We start from the raw sequence: 26,055 nt of genomic DNA, 5'->3' as shown, positions 1-26,055 counted from the left end.
ATTTCCGTGCGAATATGGCTTAAGACAAGAGAAGCAGATCGATTTAAAATCGGAGCTCAGGTGCAGTCTAAATGGGTTAAACATTTCCACCAGGGTAGACCTGAAACATGACTGTCATAATCAGACAGTCTGAGTCATGGTCCAACTTCAGCCTGTTTTCTGCGATGGCTACATTTACAGAGCAAACGTGTAGATAAACGTTCAGATTTCAATTTTAAGCGCTCACCAAGGTTCCACGGATGTTAGAATTTAGCTGGGTCGGCAATTGGCACCCGTGCATTCTTAATACCGGGAGCGCACTCGCCTATTAGTTTATATTGGCAGTGCGGTCAGTGTGCTTAATATAGGAAACCGGCGGTTTTTAAATCTGAACGTTGCACGTTTGCTCGGTAAATGTAGCCGGCGCGAAAAAAAAACAGGCTGAAGTTGGACCATGAACCAATATACCATGGCTACCACCAGGGAAGCCCTGGACGTGCACTCTAGCAAGCACGTTAGGCAGTTCCTAGCAGCTGTGCAGGTGTAAGTGTGTCCTGTGTTGCCTCCTATACTGTACCAACTGTTCTCCTAGCTCTTGGCTCGCACCGTATAGCCTATAGCTGTCATCACACTCGTGCCCTGAAGCTCTGACTGTGCTTCTGCTGGGTGGGAATGCAGTCTAACGGCCCCTCCTATACTGTACGCGTTCATATGAGGTGCAGAGATGGAGACTGACTGCTGAGGTCGAGAGAGGAACGTTACGGGGAACATTGGGGCTCCCCCCCCCCCCAGAAACGGAAGGGGATAGAATAGAAGAGGAGGTTGAGGAGTGAGGACCTTTTGTGCTCAAGTTCCAGCTCTAATTAGAGGGAAAGAGAGGCATGAGGAGGAAATGAAGGCTAGAATTCATTGCGTGCGTGCGTGCGTGAGTGAGTGAGTGAGTGCGTGCACGCTCGCTTTTAATAGGAGATTTGCCTTCCCATTGCTACCTTTTTCTAGAGTGACATTTAATCATGAAGGCAGTGGTTGTGCTAGTGGGAGTCCAAGCAGGAACTGGCTTTTATCTCACCGCTATAATAGGCTGTATCCCCTAGTGTGCGTGCACGGCTTCATGTACACTAGTATTGCATAGATTCCTCCCACTCAAACGATGAACCATGTTCTCTTCTTATCTCCGCTCATCATATGTTCTGTTCTCGCACCAGTAGGCAGATCTCAGATGAACGGCTAATATGAATCCACTGCTTTGTACACTGCAGTTAGTTTCATGAACCAGTCAAACCCTCCAGCTATGGTGAACTGTCAACTGATCGCCTGCATGGGGTTCGTAGTGTACTGTACTGTACTGTACTGTGTTAGCATATCGTCGCTGTCGGACTAGGCCTTCCACAATTATTACATAATCGCCTAATAATCGCAATATTTTTTTTATTATCAGAATCAATCTGATGAATAGTCGACAAAAAAATGTTCGTCATATTCTTAGCCGACAAAATCACCACACACACACACACACACACACACACACACACACACACACACACAGCTCCCCCTTCCCAGTGACACATAACCGAACGGAAACCGAACGCACCCGAAGGTGAGGTCGGTACCCTGTTGCTGTTATGGGTGGGGGAATTCCAGCACTTCCATATATGGAATCGGAAGTGCACCCCCCCCCCCCCCCCCTCCTCCCACCACCCACCTCCCCATAGCCCCCTCCTCCACTCGGCCTGCGCCTGTGGAAAAGGCACCAGCGCTACCTCTCTCTGCTCGCTGGCTGGCTCGCCTGAGTCGCCTCAGTGTGTACCGATAAGAGCTCATCTGAAAGGGAAATTGGCTGGATGCGTACTACACACACACACACACACACACACACACACATACATAAACACAGTGTGATGATGGAGACTGAATTTCCATCTCCTGAAGGCAGTCAAGCAGTGCAAGCTCTTGTGAAATGATAGGCGCATACAGTCATAGCCAGGGCAGGGGCAAAAAAATAACGGCCCCTTCCTCGGCTCGCGGGGGGGGGGGGGGGGGGTTTGGGGGAGCGTGTTGAGGGATTGTGCCGTGAGCGCTATAATGTACGCAACGTGCACATATCAGTTACGGTTGTCACTAAATATTAGCACACTCCTCACGCCGTATGACCTACACGGTACGCATACCATGGAATATAATGCTGAAGCACTAATGTGTTCCGTTGGATTACAAGCTCTCGGCTCGATGCTCGGCCGACAGAGGGAGAGAGTCTCATTGTCATTCTATGCACGGAGCTCGTGTTGTGTAATGTGTGTGTGTGTGTCTGTCTGCATCCGTGAGCAATACTGTATGCGTATGCATATAGTACTGTATGTGTGTGGGTGGGTGGGTGTACAGTATGCCTCGTTCATGTGTACAGTATGTGAATCTTCAAAGTGAGGAGGAGGATGATATTTTGTGTATGGATGGCGTGTGGCAGAGAACGGGATAAAAGCCATACGGTGTATTCCACTAAGACTAAGCTGTGTACTGTCAAAGGTTTACCTGGCATATTGTATATTTCTAACCACCCATGTACACGATGACTATTACCAGGTCGGCCAGCCTGTTGACGGCCGGCCAGCCGGCCGGTGTCCGGCTCTTTTGGATTCTGCCCTCCCTCCCTTTCTGTATGGAGTTTGCATTATCTCCCCATGTCCCCTAGTGTATGTACCCTTACAAAAAACATGCAGTAATGCTGGTCTCTAAACTACCCACGCACTATGTCCGGCCCGGGGAAACTCCCCAGTCATGTGAAAAGAAGCAGCTTGGACTCCTCATGCATAGAAGGTAGCATGAGGTCAGTCCGCTGACCCCCCCCCCCCCCCCCCAGGTTGGCAGAGGAAGTGTAGCGCCCAGGATTACATTCGATAATTGACACTGGGTGAAAAAATGGGTTACAAAATCGTGGGATAAAAATTAAGAATTAAAATGTACGCTTTGTGTGTGTGTATGTGTGTGTTTATAATGTCTCACTCGGACACATGATATTCACGGAGAAACGACAACAACGCGGGCGTGTGCCGTGTGGCATTAGAAGTGAGCTTCTAGCTTCTTCATAATCCTCGTGCCATACTATACTATACTTACTACCTGTTACTCTTTATTATTGTCTCCACCAGGCCGAAGGCATGGGGAGAGAGTATGTTTTGCACTCCGTCCGTGTGTGTGTCCGTCCGTCCGTCCGTGTGTGTGTCCGTCCTTCCGTCCGTCCGTTACCAGCTAATCTCCGGCACCGTTAACCCGGTCGATGTCAAACTTTGCACACACACTCCCTGGATGCCAACGATGAACCTCTGCCCCGCATTTTCCAGAACGGCCTGTTATAGCGCCACCATGAGGCAGCTTTTAACATTGTTTACCTAAAACTGCACCGATCTGCGTGAAACGTTGCATGCACACTCCCTAGAGGCCAAGGACAAACCTTTGACCTGCATTTTCCACATCTGCCTTTTATAGCGCCACCAGGAGGCCGAATTTTGTTAAACACATTTTTGGATATTACTCCTCCAGATTCTGTCCAAAAATCTCAAAAATCGTTACACAGTATCTCTATGGTCATGTGCTCAAGTCGGATCTGTCCGATATTTCATATTCCATCCTAATTGGCTATAATTGGCTTTCACAGTTTGCAAGATTGCCCCGTTTTGAACAAAAGCCTCAAATCATGAACGCAGCATGCAATTTACGTCAAATCTTTCACACATTTTCTTACTAGGCTGAGGAATATATCCCACCCTTTTCACATTGGCCTGTTATAGCGCCACCAACAGGTTGATTTTTGCAAAACACATTTTTGGAACAAAACGCCTCAAATCATCCAATTGCCATCAAAGGCAAACATATTACTTATTTATATTACTCCTAAACATTTTGCCAAACATCTCACACAGTCCTATCCTCCTGGTGGAGACCTGTGCCCAGAAGGGCACTTTTTCTAGTTTGTTATGAATTCTCTTTTCTCCTCCTAGCTGTATCTGTTTTCTGTATTTGCGCTGTTTTTCAGAACTATGGTTTTTCCACACCTAGATAAAGAAATGTTAAAAACAGGTGCGTAAGCAAACAAATCAACAATAGAATGAACCCCACGCATTGCCAACTTGCAGCAGAAAGAGAACGGTTTAATAAACCTTTAACTGTGCTAGTGCCATGACAACTGAATGTACCTTGCGGGATCAATAAAGGACTATCTAGAACTCAGAACAGTGCTCATGATGTGTAACCAGCTCTGGACTCATTTGGTTTCATTTGTGCACTCGTCTGAGATTTAAGTAACATTGTTTTTCCCAGCGGTGGTGGTGATGCATGTCTCTCCTTCATTCAGTCACACACGCACGTTGCGCACACACACTACAAGTTGTAGGTGCCAGGTCACCTTGGCATGCTCGCTGGCACCGTTGTCTCATACACACTGGCACGGCCGGAACCCCCCCACCCCCCCCACCGGTTGCCATGGACACCTGCAGGCTAAATGACCTTTCTCACGTGTGTGTGTGTGCGCTCGCGTGTGTGTGTAGTGTGATTACACTGTAATCTGGCTAACCTTCTCCCCCCCACCAGGTTATATGCATCTTGTCCAAATAGCAGCAGGACAAAAGGTGCGTGTGTGAGGTGAGTGTGTGAGAGTGTGAGAGAGATCCTGAGAGTTAATTTAGACCTGAGGCCGATTCTTAAAAAAAAAAAAGTCTTCTAAATAGACAATACTCGGAAAAACTGAATGTTTCTATGTCAAACAATTTCCTGTCAAGGACTGTGTGTGTCCACATGCACACGTGCGTGACATGGAGCCGAACAGATGGCTAGATGGATTGAGAGGTTATTTTCCTGGACTATGTGTCAGACATTTAGGGCTGTCGACGATTACACATTTACGTTGACGATCATTTGTCACACAAATAATTGCGTTAATTATTGCGTTGAGTTAATTGTGTTTTTGGCATTGAACATTGGACCATCATGAATAAAAATTACAATTCCGTTTGCCTTTTAGGCTTCGTAATAAAAAAAAAGGTGCACAGGGCAGATGTGACAAATAACTGATATATACCAAAACATTTCTGGCATTTTAATACATTTTATACTTGACGTGACACGTTGTAAGTAAGCTAGTAGATCTGCTATTTCAGCGAATGTTCGAACGGGAACCGTACGAACATTCGCTGCTCCCGTACTTGCGGTTATGGTTAGGTTAGGGTTTGAGTGAGGTAGGTTGTCGCTTGTCGGACCAATGACGTGACACGTAAGTAAGCTTGTAGATCTGCTATTTCAGCTCTTTTGTGTAATCTTTTTTCAACATGGCCCCGATTATGACAAAATATTTGCGATTACCTCAAATAACTGTGATTAGGTGATTATGTATAATAATTGTGACAGGCCTAGTCAGTCTGTGATGATCTCTGTCGTCATCAGGGTGACTGAAGTGATGTAATGTGGTGATGAAATCAGTGAAACACCGGAAACCACACCGGAAAACCATCAGTGTTGATTTAACTAGGAGAGCGTACGGATGGGATACATTTACACCCACTTTACTGTGCAGGCGATGAGGCTGAGACCCAATCACTGTCACTCACTCACACACACACGGTCTGCATTGTTTTGAACCGCTACCGAGCACCTATAGCTTTAGCCCCATGATGAATCACAGCTGCCACAATACATTGATGGATAGCGCTCTGTCTTGATTGGCTGAGCAGGCACGTAACGTGTTGACATGCATCTAGAATGTGTCAAATCACCTGGCCGACGTTGGGACCATTTCATCATCATTTGCACGGGAAAGAAACGGGAGAAAGTCAAAAGTCACACACAATTTGTTCTCCGCATTTGACCCATCTCTTGGAGCGGTGAGCCGCAGCCAAGGAGCGGGTGAGCTGATATTTACATTTAAGAAATGTACAAAATGTACATACTGTATGCGTGTCGACTTACCCAGAGCTGGTTTTCAAAGTGCTTCATATACAGCATGGCTCTATAGGGGTGTCTTAGAAGAGGGTCTGTCTGTGTGCAGTGCTGCATACACATACATACAGGTGTGTGTGGACTGATCTGCGATACATTTCGTGCACAGTGCGAGTATGCCAAGGAAGTAACTTAGCAAATATTTGTTACAGTTTTTGAGGGGCGCTAGACCCTCCTATAAACAGCTATAGTAATGCCATTGACAATGAATGGAGAATTTACGGTACGTCATGTAGACGAGCAAATCGGCTCTTAATGTCTGGTATAGCGTTGCCAGGTCTTGCCTGTCTCCTTAATGCCTGGTATAGCGTTGCCAGGTCTTGCCTGTCTCTTAATGCCTCTTATAGTGTTGCCAGGTCTTGCCTGTCTCTTTAATGCCTGTTATAGCGTTGCCAGGTCTTGCCTGTCTCTTAATGCCTGTTATAGCGTTGCCAGGTCTTGCCTGTCTCCTTAATGCCTGTTATAGCGTTGCCAGGTCTTGCCTGTCTCCTTAATGCCTGTTATAGCGTTGCCAGGTCTTGCCTGTCTCTTAATGCCTGGTATAGCGTTGCCAGGTCTTGCCTGTCTCCTTAATGCCTGTTATAGCGTTGCCAGGTCTTGCCTGTCTCCTTAATGCCTGTTATAGCGTTGCCAGGTCTTGCCTGTCTCTTAATGCCTGGTATAGCGTTGCCAGGTCTTGCCTGTCTCCTTAATGCCTGTTATAGCGTTGCCAGGTCTTGCCTGTCTCTTAATGCCTGTTATAGCGTTGCCAGGTCTTGCCTGTCTCCTTAATGCCTGTTATAGCGTTGCCAGGTCTTGCCTGTCTCCTTAATGCCTGTTATAGCGTTGCCAGGTCTTGCCTGTCTCCTTAATGCCTGTTATAGCGTTGCCAGGTCTTGCCTGTCTCCTTAATGCCTGTTATAGCGTTGCCAGGTCTTGCCTGTCTCCTTAATGCCTGTTATAGCGTTGCCAGGTCTTGCCTGTCTCTTAATGCCTGGTATAGCGTTGCCAGGTCTTGCCTGTCTCCTTAATGCCTGTTATAGCGTTGCCAGGTCTTGCCTGTCTCTTAATGCCTGGTATAGCTCTGCCAGGTCTTGCCTGTCTCTTAATGCCTGGTATAGCGTTGCCAGGTCTTGCCTGTCGTGTGGCTTAATGTGTTTGGCAGAAAGCGAGTCACAGCAGGTCCTAACGGTGCCACATGGCTGGCGTGGCGTCGCACTAATTTACGCCCCTCAAAGAAGAAGAATGACCCTGCTGGTGTTTGTGTAGCAGCACTCCTCTGACTCACCTCACCGCACACACTCCTCCTCCGCCTCCATCCCATCCCGCCACGTCACACACACACGCACACGCACACACACACACACACACACACACACACGTGAGCACGGATTCTTGCTCCGCCGGCCAAATCTCCATGGCAGTGCCAGCTAGGTCACAATGTTCTCCGAAGCCTTTTTGTTTGAGTCCAATTCCTTTTTATGTGTGGTTACGGTTGTTTACTTTACTGTATGTCTGTGCATGTGTATGCTTTCACACATGAGCATCTTTTTCCACACACTTCTTTTAACCCTTTTACTGCCGCCCGCGATTCAGTCTAATGCCCCTCACTCTCGGCCGTAGAAACGTACTTACTTATGCCTGACACCCTTTCCAGGGTATAGGCCGTCGACAAGGGTTTGGCGTTCTTTTCTATCTGTGACCAGGTGCATCCCAGCCTCTTGGTGTCTGCCTGGAGATCCTTCCACCAGGTGTTTTTGGGCCGGCCTCTGTTTCTCTTCCCTTGAGGGTTCCAAGTCAGAGTCTGTCTGGTGGTAGGTGACACTGGTTTGCGTAGTGTGTGCCCAATCCATCTCCAGCTTCTTCGCCCAATTTCATCTGCTGGTACAGTATGGTACGGTACGGTACGGTACAGTACAGTACAGTGCAGTACAGTACAGGGACCCCCTGGACACACACACACATGCTACACACGCGGGGCGGCTCGCCAGAACCGGGCCGGCACCCTGGCCGCGTTCCTGTGGGTCTGGAAGGGTCCCCTGTGTGGGGGTCCCCCCAGGGACCCCCACACGGAGTTGCACCACTCACTTCACACGGGTGTGATGATTTTTTTTGTGTGTGAATTGTGTAAAGAGACGAATATACTGTTGGAATACAAATCATGTATTTAACACTTATTTTAACACAAAAATATCACTTATATCCCCTTCAATATCTTGTATAACCTCTGGCTCCACTCCAGATCACTCATATATATATATATATATATATATATATATATATATATATATATATATATAATATATCTTGCGAGGGGCAAAATGTCCTCACACACACTGACATGTTTGTGTGATGGATCTATTCTACCCTCAGTGCTGAGGGCTGGCTGCTACCTATTCCATCTCCCTTCCCTTGACTCATATGAGCCAGCTGTTATGGCCAGCTTTTAGACTTAAAGTGGAATGACACTCAATTTCAGCTGTAGTGATGAGCTTCCAACCTTCTGTCATGTTGACAGACTATTAGAATTGGACCTGCCCACTTATCTGGAAGGTCACAGTGCTGTCTGTATTCACAAAGGTAATTGAAAGTATAAATAATGTCCTCTCGGGGCGAGGAGGATGCAGTTTTGCAGTCGAAGCCAGAAGCACTTGGATGTGAAAGTTCAAACTCCGAGTCAAATACATATTTTTGTAAATAGGGCTTTCTTAACCCATTTTGGGCGGGAACCCCTGTTGGTGTTTTAAGCGTTATGTTATGCTTTAGCTATTGAAAAATAGCAGATCTGTAGGTCTGCTATTTTTCAAAAATCGTGAAAATGTAGTGCAAATCTTTGAATATATACTTTTAGAGCCAACATTAACTCAAATCTTTGCTTCTGGGGTGTCCCTGGAACAACATGATTTCAGATGGGGGTCGGCGGCCAAATACAGATAATTCTGGGGGTCCTTGACATGAACTAGTTTGAGAACCACTGATATAGAAACATAGGGTTTTTCAGAAAACTGTCATGATTTAGAAGACATTTTGTAGTCTCGGTCAAAATGGGTTAACAACCGGGCACATTAATCATAACCCACCACCAGCAACTCTCAACCATAGCTCCATGTATCAAAATGTTTAATTGTAAACAACATTTTGCAACGAGGCAATGCACTGCTGTGAGTAATGCCTATGAGTTATGCCTCCAGCCAAACTCATTGGCTTCCAGCCAAACTCCTTTATGTCTGTAAACAGCAGTTCACAAGTTTTTAGGATAGAAAAAAAAAACCTTTTGAGAGCGAAGCACCTGATTTCAATACACTATTAATTGGCATTATATTAACCACTTTCAAACTGGCTTCCTTATTTTGGGCATGGCCTTATTTTCACAGATGGTGAAAGAATAGCCGATCTACAAGCTCGCAACGACACGCGGGAATGCGAGGAGTTGTGAGCTTCGTAGACGACCCCATGACGTGACACCATTGTGCGACAACGGTGTCGATTGTTATCAGAGCACTGATGTTGATTATATGCTATTCAAAACCATACAAAAGGCAGAATTTCATGGGCACACCGCAATAGCAGCCACTGTGTTTGCCTCCCAGTCAAACCACAGAAGATCCAAAGCTCCCCTCCATGTCCCCTACCAGCGGTTCTCAACATTGTCAGGCCGTGACCCCCAAAATAATCATATTTGAACTGGGGACCTCCCAAAATCATATTTGAACTGGGGACCTCCCAAAATAATCATATTTGAACTGGGGACCTCCCAAAATAATCACATTTGAACTGGGGACCTCCCAAAATCATATTTGAACTGGGGACCTCCCAAAATAATCACATTTGAACTGGGGACCTCCCAAAATAATCATATTTGAACTGGGGACCTCCCAAAATAATCATATTTGAACTGGGGACCTCCCAAAATAATCATATTTGAACTGGGGACCTCCCAAAAGAATCATATTTGAACTGGGGACCTCCCAAAATAATCATATTTGAACTGGGGACCTCCCAAAATAATCACATTTGAACTGGGGACCTCCCCAAAATAATCACATTTGAACTGGGGACCTCCCAAAATAATCATATTTGAACTGGGGACCTCCCAAAATAATCATATTTGAACTGGGGACCTCCCAAAATAATCATATTTGAACTGGGGACCTCCCAAAATAATCATATTTGAACTGGGGACCTCCCAAAATAATCATATTTGAACTGGGGACCTCCCAAAATAATCACATTTGAACTGGGGACCTCCCAAAATCACATTTGAACTGGGGACCTCCCAAAATCATATTTGAACTGGGGACCTCCCCAAAAAATCATATTTGAACTGGGGACCTCCCAAAATCATATTTGAACTGGGGACCTCCCAAAATCATCATATTTGAACTGGGGACCTCCCAAAATAATCACATTTGAACTGGGGACCTCCCCAAAATAATCACATTTGAACTGGGGACCTCCCAAAATAATCATATTTGAACTGGGGACCTCCCAAAATAATCATATTTGAACTGGGGACCTCCCAAAATAATCATATTTGAACTGGGGACCTCCCAAAATAATCATATTTGAACTGGGGACCTCCCAAAATAATCACATTTGAACTGGGGACCTCCCAAAATAATCACATTTGAACTGGGGACCTCCCAAAATAATCACATTTGAACCGGGGACCTCCCAAAATAATCACATTTGAACTGGGGACCTCCCAAAATAATCACATTTGAACCGGGGACCTCCCAAAATAATCACATTTGAACTGGGGACCTCCCAAAATAATCACATTTGAACTGGGGACCTCCCAAAATAATCACATTTGAACTGGGGACCTCCCCAAAATAATCATATTTGTTTGAACTGGGGACCCCCCCACCCTGACAAGCACTTGGAATGTAGGAGTTGAGGCATTACATTTAGTTTTGGTTAGAATCGGTTCCACAGATAAATATTGTGGAAAATAGCCAGCTATTTTCACAATTTTTGACTTTCTTATTGAGAGTTGATACACTGACAAACATGTTTCGATTGCGGATTTGCATGCATGTAGTGCTGCACGATTCTTGCTCAAAAGTGAATCTCGATTTTCCTCCACAAGGTTATTGAGGTCATGTCTGTAGTTGCTGAACATTACTATTACTACATTACCTGGAGCCAACTATTGTGGCTTAAAATAGACTACCTTGTAGAAGAAACGTAAGCGTAACTAAAATGAATTGTACAGCCAACTAGTGCTGCACGATACTTTCTCAAATTAAGAAATGAGATCGCATGGGTGTCTGCATCTAGATCTCGATCTTTTTTTAAATTAATTGTGCAGCACTATATGCATGGATGCAGACATTCATTCATATGTGTTCATAAATACACTTTTACCCACTTTCAGATGCTTCCCCCATTGCATCCACTAACAAAAACATAGCTTTGGTGAGCCTGGATATTTTCTCTACTTTTTGAAGATAAATATTTTAAAGACTGCCCATTTGAACCACGCGTGTGCTCTATGTGTGTATGTGTGAAAGAGAAAGGTACTCTTTGTGCTGTGTCTTTCCTCATGGGAGGTGACCCTACCCTGTCTTAACCGTAGCTAAAAGCAGGAGTTGAACTTTCTTGCTGTTTTCATGTAGTTGTTGCCGAGGCACATGCAGGATTAACTGACTGGGTGGTTGTATCTTGTTTTGTCTCGTAGAGACGTGTGGTAGAGTGTTCCGGCCGGAATGCTCGCCTCAAAACACCCTCGCCCTCGTTTTTTTCCCCTTTTTTTAACACCAACTGCACACCGACCGCTCGGTGGGGCGGTTCTTGTATTCTTGTATTTGTTTTACTGTGGATAAAGTTAGGATTAGTTAAGGGTTAGGCATAGTTATACTGAGGTTAAGTTTAGTAATAGGGTTAGGTTTTGACACCGTTTTACTGAGGTTAAGTTTAGGAATAGGGTTAGGTTTTGGCACCGTTTTACTGAGGTTAAGTTTAGTAATAGGGTTAGGTTTTGGCACCGTTTTACCGAGGTTAAGTTTAGGAATAGGGTTAGGTTTTGGCATAGTTTACTGATGCTACGTTTAAGAACACCAGGTAGAGACCACTCTGAGTTGGGCGGAATGGAGCCCAGGCTAGGGCGACTGTGTTTAGAGGCGAGCGTTCTGGTAGTATTCCTTGGTGCCAGAGTGGAGTGGGAGAGTTGGCTTGTTTAGAAACACAGTGGCGTGTAATCTTATTTCCCCTTGTTTATGGGTACGTACGTACGGGCCACGTATCAAGCAATGCAGCTTTAAATAAATAGTGTAATGATAGTAATTAACACCGACCTGCTACTGTATGCAGTGTTCTAGTACTGGTGCTCAGCTGGAGAGCCAAGACATCGTCATCCAGAGGAAGTTGGCTTCAGAGGCTGACGGAATCAACACACACGCACGCACACACACGCACGCACACACATGCACGCACACACATGCAGTAATATGAATACGTTTTCTTCTCTTGATTGATTATTATACACACAATTAAAACAAACCACTTTAAATGGAGGTTAAAGTGACTCAATAACCAATTAAAGCACAGAGCAGGCTTATCTGATTTAGCCCGTTTAGCTCAGTAATCACACTAATTTCCTCTTCTTCTTCAAATATCATCGTTCATGATTGCGAGGATCGCTAATCGGTCTTTTGTTGCGGTTTATAAAAACTGTGGGTTAATCTAGCGTTGGCCACATTAATGTTCATAATTCATATTCCATGTGGTGCTGCAGGGATGGTGGTGCTGATGCTGATGGGCAGTTATTTTAGAGCCTGTTGATTGGTGATTAAGGAGGAAATCAGGAGTTAGGCAGAGGCTACAGTCCCAGTGGTGTCCACACTATGCATTTTAATAGTGTAAAATGTGCGTGCATGCGTGCGCTTGTGTCTGTGTCTCGGGGCGGCATTGACTCGGGGGGGTAGAGTGACCAGTAGATCAGCCGGATAGACCGTGAGGTTCCCAGTTCGATCCCGGGCTCCCCCAGAGTTAGTGTTAAAGTGTCCTTGAGCAAGACTCTGAACCCCTATTTGCTCCCAATGTGCAGGTTTGTGCATCATATGTAAAGCGCTTTCGATAAAAGCGCTATATAAATCATAAATGCACCATTTACCATGTTGTGTTCGTGTGTGTCACTGTCCATTTTGAATTAACACTGTGGATTTTCACTGCCTACAGGAGCCACAGAGTTCCATCTTGACTTGTATGTACAGCACAGTCTTTGATTGGCCTACATCAATATTAATCAGTGAAACAACCAGGCTTTATGACGCGTCTCGATCCATATGTCCCTGTATGCGTCTTCTCACCCTGGGCTGTGCTGTGCTTGTTGTATCATGTTCCGGTGATCTACAGTGGCCCATTTTGGGCGGGAACCCTTTTTGGTGTTTTAAGCACTATGTTATGCTTTAGCTATTTAAAAATAGCAGATCTACAAGCTACGCGCTTGTAGGTCTGCTATTTTTGAAAAATCATGAAAATGCGGCACAATTCTTTGAATATAAATTATGTTCTTTCAGAACGAACGTTTTTAACTCAAATCTTTGCTTCTGGGGTTGTCCCTGGAAATGCATATAATCTTTGGGGTCCATGACATGAAATATTGAGCACCACTGATATAGAAACATAGGTATTACAGAAAACTCTCAAGACATTTTAAATTTCGACGTCGGGCCTAAATGGGTTAAGCTTCCATGATTTTCTGGCATCTCCAAAGAGGAATGTAGGACGTGAGGTCAGACCTGTTGGATGATGACTTCATTCAAAACACTCATACCACTCTAATGACACTAATTAACACTCTCCTCTCTCATGATCCTTCTCACTATCTCTCTCTCTCTCTCTCTCACACACAAACACACACACACACACACACACACACACACACACACTCGCACTCGCACACACGCACATACACACATACACACATACACACACACACACACACACACACACGCTTCTCAATACCCCTGGCACCACTGTTGTTGTTGGTGTTTTTCTTCACATTCCACGCCAGCTGTTTATTCAGGGCGAAGTGTGAAATTTTCATATTCAGAGAGTGGCGGCTCTGCATATTTGATATTCATATGAGCTTCCTCTACTACGCTTTCTTTCATTCCTGCCAAAGATGATGCGTGTATACTCACGCCAGGCTGATTACACCAGTGGTTCTCAAAGTGGGGTCCAGGGACCCCCAGGGGTCCTTGAGGGAGTTCCAGGGGGTCCCCAGATAAATGATAGTTGGGAACCAAATGGACCCTTGTGGGTCTAACTCTGAGAGTGGACAAATGGAACCAAATGGACCCTAATGGGTCCATTTGGTTCCATTTGTCCACTCAGAGTTAAATATACATAGATTTTACAAAATAAATTGGGGGTCTCGGAGATATAAATGCCATTAAATGGGTGCGTGCCGTGTAGACTAATGCATGTCAAACTGGGGGTTGAAATTAAAACGGGTTGAGAATTGACTGCTAGAGCCGTACAAATCTTGTCTTATAGAGCGTCGCAGTCCCGCCCCCTACCATGGACCAGGAAATGAAACCCAATGCATTTTTCCCATAGACATTTCTTAAAGTATTTATTTAAAGACGGTTACGCCGCGGACAAAGCCAACTCGAGTCGTGACAACTCATGACAACACAAACAATATTTTGGACCAAACAAATAATTACAAAGAAGAAAAACAACAAAAAAAGTGTTTTTCTTCTTTCTAATTATTTGTTCGGCCCAAAAAATTGTGTTTGTTGTCATGATTTGTCACGACTCGAGTTGGCTTTGTCCGCGGCGTAAACGTCTTTAAATAAATACTTTCTGAAATGTCTATGAGGAAAATGAACGGAGAATAATTTCCTGGTCCAGGGTAGGAGGCGGGACTGCGACGCTCTATAGGGGTCTCTGGCATACCTTTCCAAATGTGGGTCTGCGGGTTAATTGGCGTCAATTTGGGGGTCCTTGACATGACAAGGTTTGGGAACCAGTGGATTCCACCACTGCTGGACTGCCAAGGAGGCAATGCGTTTGTTCAGCAGACAAAGCTTGTTACATAACAGAAGATGCGCACGGAGATGCAGGGAACAGCGGGATGGCAGGGGGTATTGGACTATAAATAGTTTTGTTTGTTTGTCCCCAGCAAGTAAGTGTGTGTGTGTGTGTGTGTGTGTGTGTGTGTGTGTGTGTGTGTGTGTGTGTGTGTGTGTGTGTGTGTGTGTGTGTGTGTGTGTGTGTGTGTGTGTGTGTGTGTGTGTGTGTGTGTGTGTGTGTGTGTGTGTGTGTGTGTGTGTGTGTGTGTGTGTGTGTGTGTGTGTGTGTGTGTGTGTGTGTGTGTGTGTGTGTGTGTGTGTGTGTGTGTGTGTGTGAGAGACTCTGCTCACACAACAGAATCTGTCATGCCTGGCAAATCACTGTTCAGCAGAGGCTGGCTGCTTTGACATGCCTGGCATGTCTTACTGCCTGCCTGTCTTACTGCCTGCCGGTCTTACTGCCTGACATGTCTTACTGCCTGACATGTCTTACTGCCTGACGGTCTTACTGCCTGGCATGTCTTACTGCCTGTCTTACTGCCTGACATGTCTTACTGCCTGTCTTACTGCCTGACATGTCTCAATGCCTGTCTTGACTGTCCAAGTGTCCATCCACAAGTCACATGGAACAGGAACAACAGGGGGGCGCTGTTTTCCGGAATACTTGATGATGGGATTCTCAGATTGCATGGAACATAACTCCTTTACATGGTTTTATGAATCCTCCTTCCGCTTATTGGGGCCTTCTATATGGACTAACGGTAATATAATATTACTGTTTATTATTATTATTACATTAAAAATGTGGATTGCAGAAAGGGAGGATTGTTGCTGTACTAGTTGTTGTGATTTTTTGGGTTGGTGTCAGAGGCAGCGTGGTGGAAGAAAGGGCAGCCTGGACTGTGTAGGAGGCTGACTCACTCACTGCTCCTCTGCACGCTGCTGAGGGAGAGAGAGGAGGAGGAGACACGATGCTGAGGGAGAGAGAGGAGGAGGAGGAGGAGGAGGAGGAGGAGGCGGCATGCTGCTGAGGGAGAGAGAGGAGGAGACACGATGCTGAGGGAGAGAGAGGAGGAGGAGGAGACACGATGCTGAGGGAGAGAGAGGAGGAGGAGGAGGAGGAGGAGACACGATGCTGAGGGAGAGAGAGAGGAGACACGATGCTGAGGGAGAGAGAGGAGGAGGAGGAGACACGATGCTGAGGGAGAGAGAGGAGGAGGAGGAGACACGATGCTGAGGGAGAGAGAGGAGGAGGAGGAGGAGGAGACACGATGCTGAGGGAGAGAGAGGAGGAGGAGGAGGAGGAGGCATGCTGCTGAGGGAGAGAGAGGAGGAGACACGATGCTGAGGGAGAGAGAGGAGGAGGAGGAGACACGATGCTGAGGGAGAGAGAGGAGGAGGAGGAGGAGGAGGAGGCATGCTGCTGAGGGAGAGAGAGGAGGAGGAGACACGATGCTGAGGGAGAGAGAGGAGGAGGAGGAGGAGGCATGCTGCTGAGGGAGAGAGAGGAGGAGGAGGAGACACGATGCTGAGGGAGAGAGAGAGGAGGAGGAGGAGGAGGAGGCATGCTGCTGAGGGAGAGAGAGGAGGAGGAGGAGACACGATGCTGAGGGAGAGAGGAGGAGGAGGAGGCATGCTGCTGAGGGAGAGAGAGGAGGAGGAGGAGACACGATGCTGAGGGAGAGAGAGGAGGAGGAGGAGGAGGCATGCTGCTGAGGCAGAGAGAGGAGGAGGAGGAGGAGACACGATGCTGAGGGAGAGAGAGGAGGAGGAGGAGGAGGCATGCTGCTGAGGGAGAGAGAGGAGGAGGAGACACGATGCTGAGGGAGAGAGAGGAGGAGGAGGAGGAGGCATGCTGCTGAGGGAGAGAGAGGAGGAGGAGGAGACACGATGCTGAGGGAGAGAGAGGAGGAGGAGAGAATAAGTCCTTGTATGCCTTCATGGCTTTTCCTTCAGAACCTCAGCTTATTGTGTATGTGCTGTAAGTGTGTGGACACTGGACACCCTCCACTGCCTGCATGCTGAGGCAAATGCAGTGTACACACACACACACACACACACACACACACACGCACACACACAGTCTGGGGCTAATCTCGTGAACCACTGGATCGATCGGTGCTACATTTCTTGTGCTCACTGCCAGCAGGCCAAGGGCCCCCCTCCCTCTGCTGGTGGGCCGCTGACAGCCCAGTCAGTGGACAGTGGGTGACCTGAGGGTCCACCGAAACGTCACAGCGCTCACGTCCAATTAACGACCTTGTGCTGTTGAGGTGGATCCCACACAGGTGGCAGGAGAGAGGGGATCTATACTTCTGTCAGGGAGGAGAGAGAGTGAGTGCGTGCGTGCGTGCGTGCGTGCGTGAGAGAGAGAGAGAGAAAAAGGCTCCTGCATGGAGAACACAAACGGGTTGTAACAGTCGTGACTGTATATTCAGATGGAGCATCCAGAACTGGAAATGGTCCATTTATTTTACGCCCACCTGACCATGATATTGCAAGCTTCAGAGAGAGACAAAAGTGATATATTTTGGTTAAAACAAAAAGCTTTTAGTTAAGGAGGTTTAATTTAGTGCTATTATTCTGATAGTGACCATGCTATAGAGTGTTTGTTCAGTAACGGGGAATAATAATAACACTTGCTGCAACTTTAACTTTAGAGTGAATGTATACTGTACCTTTTTTATTATTATTATTTTTATGGGAGTGTACAAATGTATGGGTTCCTTTTGATTACATTTGTACCCTCTCAAATAGAAAGTTAACCATGAGGTTTGAGGTGTGCACGATGGACCCGAACACCAATTGGACCTTGGAGTTCCAAGATCCCATTTGTTTCCATTTCCAAGATGCAAACAACCGACCCCTGCTGTTGCATACTTACTTTATTTATGCCTGACACCCTTACTGGGGTATATAGCCAGGCCGTCGACAAGGGACATAGACTTCTCGGTAGACTTCTCGGTCGTTGGTGTTCTTTTCTATCTGCGACCATGTGTCTGCCTGGAGATCCTGCCGCCGGCTGTGATAGGCTGTTGGGTATCACATTGTTGCTGTCAGGTGGAAACCCAAGTCTAAAATTGTTCAATTTAAAAAAAAATCATTATCATAATTTAAAAATAGTCAAAGCTGTACCTTTAAAAAAAAATCACACCCGTGTGAACTGAGTGGTGCAAGGTCTTATATAGCCTGATCAGCTGTGGTCTGACGTAATGTCAGTGACCATAGTAACCATGCTCATTCTTTTGGGCCCCACATACAGGTACACACAAACACGGATACAAACAAAGCTGGTTGTTGGAGTGGTTTGCACCACTCAAAAAAGGAAAAAAAAATCATAATTTAAAAATAGTGAAAATTCTATTGTGAGCTTGTAGATCTGATATTCTTATAATGTAGGTTGGTGCAGCAATGTTAGGCATTTAGCAGACTCTTGCATGACTCTTGCATGATGAAGTATGGCCTTCATTCATGTAAAAACTCAGTATATGCCAGTGGCTACTCCATAATGGAACCTATCAGCCTACATGAGAGACAAATCAAACAACATGTTTTCAGCTCTCCGAAAGAAGGAATCCATAATCGCACACCTTTTGATCTTCTCTCTCAGCTGGCAGCCTGGGTGACACGGATGCCGCAGCTCAACTTTTTATCTCCTCCTTTTGCATCGCAGCATCATTTTGTCCTCTGATCGACGCAGAGCCACGGGTCTCCTCAGACCCCACTCTGATGTTACACATCATGATAAACAGGCTCGGGACTCCAGGTACTGTACCTGCAGGCCTAGGCTGGACATAATAAAACACGGCCCCGGACTCGCCGGGGTCTCGGATATTTTATTGTTGGCTACTTTGGGTTTTCGGTGGACCTCTAGTGTACTTCTACTTGCTCTCTCTGCTAAAGAGTAAGCCTCGTCACATTTCCTATTTTGCTGTTCCCCTCCGTAAATAAAAGAACACATTAGTACAACCCATTTTCATATCATTTGCTTTTCGCTTGATATCGTTTGATAGAGAGACAATACAATCACGATTTATACACGAAACCCAAACATATGAAATATACATTTATTCCAAGGCAACGTCGCTCTTCCATGGGCAGAGGGAGAGGGCATAAGATTCCATTGGGGATAATGTCTTCTCTCAAAGACGATGGCATCTGGCACGGTGATAATTTGGTTTTAATGTTGTAACGCCCAAAGTACCACACCTACTGTATGCATAATGTAACCCCTTGCATGAGAAATCCCCAAATAGTGGGTGGCTTTAGCAAACTCGGCCCAAGATATTATAATTTACTGTATGCACGCACGCACGCACGCACGCACGCACGCACGCACGCACGCACGCACGCACACACAGTGGACAAGGACATGCATGCATAGTGACTGGGTGCCAGGTCTGCTGCTGGGCACTGCCAGTCAGCAGCCAAACTCACAGTTTGTCTAAAGTGAGGTTAGAGAGGGAAGCAAGAGCCTTCCTCATGCTTTATACACACTAAAACCATCAGTGGTCTCTCTCTTTATCTCTCTCTCTCTCTCTGTCCAGCCCATGATAGTGTGAGTTTGCACAGTGAATCCTCACACTTCTCCTCTCCCTCATAGTTTGTTTCTTCCCCCTGAATGAGCGGTGGTGTCTGTCTGTCTGTCTGTCTGTGCCCTACTAAAAAGTGGGGTGTGTGACTGTGTGAGTGCACTGTAGCAGTCTACTGCCTCCCGATCGCTCGCTCTCTGTCTGTCTGACTGTCTCCCTTCCCTTCTCCTTCCCTTCCCTTCTCCTTCTCTCTGTCTGACTGTCTCCCTTCCCTTCTCCTCGTGTGGGTGACTTATGCGTCGATTACCCTCCGTACGTCACGTCACACCGCACGATGACGATGCAACAAATCAGGCTTTAACTTAACGACGAAAAACACAAACGTGCTCTCTCTCTCTCTGTTCGCAGTCTATCATGGAGCAGTTCAACCCGTGCCTGCGGAACTTCGTCGCCATGGGGAAGAGCTACGAGAAGGCACTCTCCAGTGAGTACACGAACCCCCTTTTTTTTACTCTCTCTCTTTCTTTCTCTCTCTCTCTCTCTCCCCCCTGTCTGTCATTCCTCCTCCTCCTCCTCTTTGCCTTGTGGTCCAGGTAACGGGCCACAGCTTGCCCTCGGGACACTTGCCGGCCGCTGCTTGCTTTCATGTCTTCTCTCGGTCAGTCTCAGCTAGAGATGACCTCGGCTCCATGTGGTATTATGGGGTGTTGTTCTTCTGTCGCTGCTGATGTAGTTGGGGTCCATCCGGGTGCATATAGCGTTAGACCTAACCCTAAACCGCAGGGGGTGCCTAGGGGACTTTATTAGCCAGGTCTGTGTGTATATATATAGACGAATCCAGAAACGGGTCTCATGGTCGCAGCTTACGTATTTCCTGTAGCTGACGTAGCTGCGGGGTAAACCCACACGTCTTCTACTACATTGAATGGTAGAGTGACTGATGTTAGTCTGCTCAAACATTACTCCTTTACCTGCTTTTTACTAACACTAACATTACAAAGATGCCCAGAACATCGGGATGAACCTGTGTTGTTTATGGCTGCTCCAACAGTAGTGGCAACATTAAAAAAAAAAAAAAAAACGGAAAGGCTGCTGTACGTTATACCTCATACTAAGCATTTAAAGTATGAGGTATAAAGTACGGCACCACTACAGGCACCACGTGGCATATTGTGAGCTTGTGGATCTGCAATTTTTTGGCCTTAGGCTTATTGGGGTCAGAAATGGCACAACATTGCATTCATAAAATCGGCTTCCTAAAATGTTGACGTGCGTGCGTGCGTGCGCGCGCGCGTGCGTGCGTGCGCTTAACGGGGTACATGCATCATGCATGCAGTGATGATGGCTCAAGGTTGAGGAGACTGAAGCTGATGAAAATGTCTTGAGGGAGGCGGGAGGAGGAGAGGTGGGGTGGTGGGGGGGAGGAGGAGCGGAGCTAAATGGGGCACAGGCCAATGGGAAGTGGAGCAGGGAGACTAGCTCTGAGAATAGCCCCCCCCCCCTCCGGCCCCCAGGGGTCCACGGAAAAGAGAACGGACACAGTTACGGCGGTATCTATCCAGGACACGACTGAACACAGCTCAGGGAGAGGAGGAGCCAGACTGAAATTAACAATAGGGAGAATAGAGCCCAAACCACACCAAAGGGTCGCGTCGGGACAACATTTGTTTAAGGTAAACCACACCAATGCAACTCATTGAGTTGCAAGGAGTTGCATTGGTGTGGTTGACCTTAAAAAACGTTTTTTCCCGGCCCGACCCTTTGGTGTGGTTTGGGCTTAAGACTGAACATTCATTGCAAGCTTTTGGGTAACAAAAAAAACCCTGTAAGAACAGCCGCACACACGCACACAATCAACTGTAGATTTAGTCGACTAAATTCTCATGATTTAGTCGACTAAAACTAGACCAACACTAAAACATAATCAGACGACTAAAAGTAAATGGAATTGTATTCAAAACATTAAAACTAAATCATAACTATGACACTATCCGTGATGTAAGGCCAGGCTCCATTTGGCTTCTTTTTTTGGGTCGATATCCGATTTTCCAAAATTGCCCAACTCTTACTTTCCGATATACCGATAAAATACCGATACATGCAGTCTTTTCACCAAAAGTAAACGATATCACATATCTAATAAAAATATTATATCAATATTATATACAGTTCAGACCGATAATATCGGGTGGCCGATTTAATATGGTTTCAGCCAGAAACAGACCCCCTTTGACTTCCATTAACAGTGATTCTCAACCTTTCAAGGACCCCCAGTTTGATATTCATGAGACCACGTTTGATACATTTGACAGCTGCTTGAAAAGCGTCTGGACAACATGTTCTCTACTAGCGACAGTAGTGGAGACCTTTTCACGATTGGCTGCCTCTAGGCTGCATCTAAGCCAATGGGAGACTTACCCATAAAACCCATAGTCTGAACGACATAAAGCCCATACTCTGAACGCCGCAACGTGAAGCCGTTGGCTGAGGAAGAATCTGCGGCACAAAAGTGATTATTGATGTTCTTAAACGAGAGCTTGCTGCAGCTGCTCGTTTCAATCTACACAGTAAAATCATTACTGTTGTTAATACAAATGGAACCAAATGGATGGTTTCATTTGTGCTCTCTGAATTACAGTGGTCGCAAGGCCAGACGTTGAGAAACACTACATTATAAAATAAAATAAATAAATGTAAAACTTCAATGGCCTATAGCGTGTGAAAATGTGTACGTCACCAAGAGGAGGACGGCGTCTGAAAAGCTAGGGACGGCCCTCTCGTGGGCATTCAATTCTAGCCCACATCACTCAGAATAGAGTGACGGTGGTATGTTTTTGTAAATATTGAGCTCGTTCTTGGCGACAACATAGTGAACCAACACCAGGATGGATAGAAAGAACGTCGGGCCCAAATACATTACAAGGACAAGGAAAATGTTGTGAACAAACACGGCTGTGCTTAGATACTTTGTTGAACGTTATGTCTCTGCGCCCGTGCGCCGTACAGCCGAGATCCAAGCCATTCTACGTATTTTTGTAAACTCGTCAATCTGGGTTCCTTGATGCTGTCTCCATGCTGGAAAGCTGTAAATCTAATTCCGTTTTCTGGCTCATTCCCTCGACGTGACCTGCTGTGGCACTTATTTACTGAGCAAGTCTGCACCATTGTGAGGTCAGTTTAAAAAAAGAACGTATATAAGCACACTGGATAGTCGCTCAATGTAAACAAACCAGACAAGCCAACAAGTATGGCGGCCGCTACCACGTGACACATATGTTGACGCCCCCTCCAGGAGATTTTGGTACACACTATTGGCACATGCACGAGAAACCTCCTGCTGATCGGTCCATCGGTTTGCTAGATTTTCCCTGGACAGTGTGTGTGTGTGTGGGTGCGTGCATGTGTGTGTGTGTGTGCGTGCGTGCGTGCTTTCGTCAGCTACAGAGCCGACAGGAACCGACATCGGTGATCATTACCTCGACACAGCAGCATGTCATCATAGTTATTAATCCGTGTTACATGGATTCTGGTGAGAGCCGGTCATTAGGCGTCTCTAATTTGCATAATTGTATGAATGTTGATTAGGTTTTGGACTCTCATCAAAACTAATGTCCCCAACACCGTTGAACCGTTGACGGACAGGGTCGGACTCGGGTAAGCCTGATGGGCTCCGGGGCGCCATTTGAGCGACGGCTGTGATAAGGCGTCTTTTAAGCGCTTGTCTCTTCCACTTCATTCATTCTGCCGGGAGGACGACAAGATGGCGTCGTCTGGTTTATCTGAGGAATTATGAAATATGACAGGTCCGAGGCGAGAGTAGGACTGTGTGTACCGCAGACCAAAGAAAATATGACAGCGTCGCGATGATGTACTTTATGTACTGTATGATGATAAGAGCGCCCCTCACTTTTTTTAATATCTATGCATGGCATCATGATCTGCGCGATCACATTGTACAGTACTTTTACTCCACTACGTTCATTTGACAGCTTTATTTACTAGTTACTTTGTAGATTTGGATTATTAATTACAAAACATACATTACCCACTTCAGCCCTATATTGTTATTATTATTATATAGGACATTTCAGCCAGTAGACAATCTAAAAAGCTCACAATGCGTCGCGATGTGACTCATTGTGAGCTCATAGATCTGCTAATTTCAAAATATTATTATACATTTGAAAACTTGAAATGCGACATTCCGCATAACGAGTACTTTCTACTTTTGGTACTTTTAAGTACATTTTGATGTCAATACTTTTACTATTGCCAATACTGCAATTTCTACATTGCAGTATTGATACTTTTACTTATTAAAGTAAAACATGTGAGTACGTTTTTCCACCATGTCTGCAGCTGTGTTCCGTGAGCAATCCTTCCCCAGCATCGAGAGGGAAGAGCAGGGAAGTCTCTGAGAAACTCACAGGCCAATAAAAGGAAGGAGGCCTCGCTCAGCACAGTCTAGATAGATAAGGCTAAAAATAGCCCTGCGACTCCCAAGAGCAGGGGATTACACTTTGTCAATGCCAGGCAGCCAGCAATGCCTGGGCTTTCATACAGAGTGCACTCAGAGAGAGACAGAGGGAGTTAGAATAAAGCACGCCGCAAAGCTACACGGGAACCCAGTAGGCAATCCATCGGGATACCGCAAACAATAGCCATTATAGCACCTCTTGGTTGTTGAGGTCGGGAATGAGCCTATACTAGGGTGTGTAGTATCAGCTGGGCTAGGGGGGGGGAGTGGAATGACACGGAGAGAGACCTGTTTGGCTCCATTCCAGACGGTTGTGTTTGATTGTGAGGTGCTTGCAGGTTTGATGCAAAGCAAGGTGGGGGACTGCAGAATGAGATGCTTTGAACAGAAACTTGTATCATTGGGCGGTGTTCTGTGAATGCTGTCTGTCTGCGTGCACGCGTGGCCGAGGAACGCACATGTAGGCCGGCTAAAAAAAAGTTGTCGTCGTCGCCCCCCACACCTTTGGTAGCCACAGAAACGTCTCTACTTTTTGCATGTGGCGTGACACACACGACAGTGCACTTTTCATTTCATTGTATTCCTCATACAAAGATGCCATTGTCTGGCCCTGTATCTCAAATAGTCAAATTAATACTTGATTAAGTTATATGATATACCTGTATATTATATGTATTATTTCTGTATATCAGCAAAATGTAGATTTTTATGTTAGACATTGAGGGAAATAAAGATATCTCAGATAAAAAAAATAATAATAATTATGAATCAATAATTGACATCCCTAAACTTGTCTCATAGCTTCATGGATGCAACATGGGCAGTACAGTACAGTACAGTACAGTACAGTACAGTACAGTACAGTACAGTACAGTACAGTACAGTACAGTACAGTACAGTACAGTACAGTACAGTACAGTACAGTACAGTACTGTACTGTACTGTACTGTACTGTACAGTACAGTACAGCCCTCTGTTTGAGTGGGCTGGATGGATGGATGGATGGATGGATGGAAAGGTGGGGACTTGTCACTCAGTCCCATGATGCACCATAGAGCTATGAGGGCGGGGGGCGGAGAGAGCTGTCACCAGGAAGAATTTAACCGTGAGAAATGGGAAGAAAGAAGGATAAGAGTGTGTACTGTGTAGGAGAGGAAGTAATAAGGGCATTTGATGGAGGATGTTAAAAGCTTGACGGAGATCCGAGTGGTGTTGAGTGGGAAAGGGGGGTGTGAGCTGTGAACGAAGCCTGGAGTACAACAACTGATCAATGGGCAGATAAGCCGGTTCAGAGCCGGGTCTCGTCACTCGTTCTTGTTTAATTGACTGCGGAAGAGGCAAGGGGAGGCACCGCGTACACGTTTGCTCCCGACCGAGTCCCCTATCGGCCTTGATCGCCGTTCTTCTAATCCTCTTCACGCCTCCCTCTTCCGTCCAATCACTCGTATCCCTGTCTGTCCACGCCCAGCCAGATCGCCGTGCCACAGACGGAAAAAGCTCTCGGATCTCCCCCAAGCTAATCCTACCCTTACCTGTCCTGAACGCTGGCTGGCCTTGCTGTGGACAAGGCTATAACATAGTTTTGGTCTAAAACTCTCATACACTATTTAACAATAGGCTTAGGCTAATATATCAGCTGTTCTGTGTGCATGCCATGATGCGCACATGCACGCACATGCACGCGCGTGCGTGCACATGACATCATTAAAACGCTCTGGTACCAGTAAAAAAAATCACCATGACACCACTGCTCCACGCACATGTCGCTTAACACCTAGACTACTAGGTGATGCGTATGTGCGCGTGCGTGCACATGACATCATTAAAACGCTGTGGTACCAGTAAAAAAATCACCATGACACCACTGCTCCACGCACATGTCGCTTAACACCTAGACTACTAGGTCACACAATTGGCCATTCATTGATATGCATCTAGGCTCAGGTGGGACACCCGGCACTTGGCCGCCTTTTGTAAACTTTGTTGAGGTGCAAAATGAAGGGTTGTTTGTAATCAATGCGTGTGCGTGCTCCTGAAAAACCTTTGGGTGGACGGCCGTGGTACCGTGTGCAGTGATGAC

At 46.2% G+C, this 26,055-nt stretch overlaps 1 protein-coding gene across 2 annotated transcripts in view; it reads left to right on the top strand.

The window, feature by feature from the left end:
• LOC306915970 (BAR/IMD domain-containing adapter protein 2-like) overlaps window positions 1–26,055 on the top strand; it is a 94,657-nt gene that overhangs the window by 7,671 nt on the left and 60,931 nt on the right. For both annotated transcript variants that reach the window (XM_079493671.1, XM_079493670.1), the window contains exon 2: window positions 19,907–19,982. In XM_079493671.1, the coding sequence (XP_079349797.1) occupies window positions 19,907–19,982 (76 nt within the window). The remainder of the gene's footprint in view (window positions 1–19,906; window positions 19,983–26,055) is intronic.

The sequence above is a fragment of the Electrona antarctica genome (assembly GCF_951216825.1).
Source record: "Electrona antarctica genome assembly, chromosome: 22".
Lineage (NCBI taxonomy): Eukaryota > Metazoa > Chordata > Actinopteri > Myctophiformes > Myctophidae > Electrona > Electrona antarctica.
This window is presented reverse-complemented; position numbering and strand designations above follow the sequence as displayed.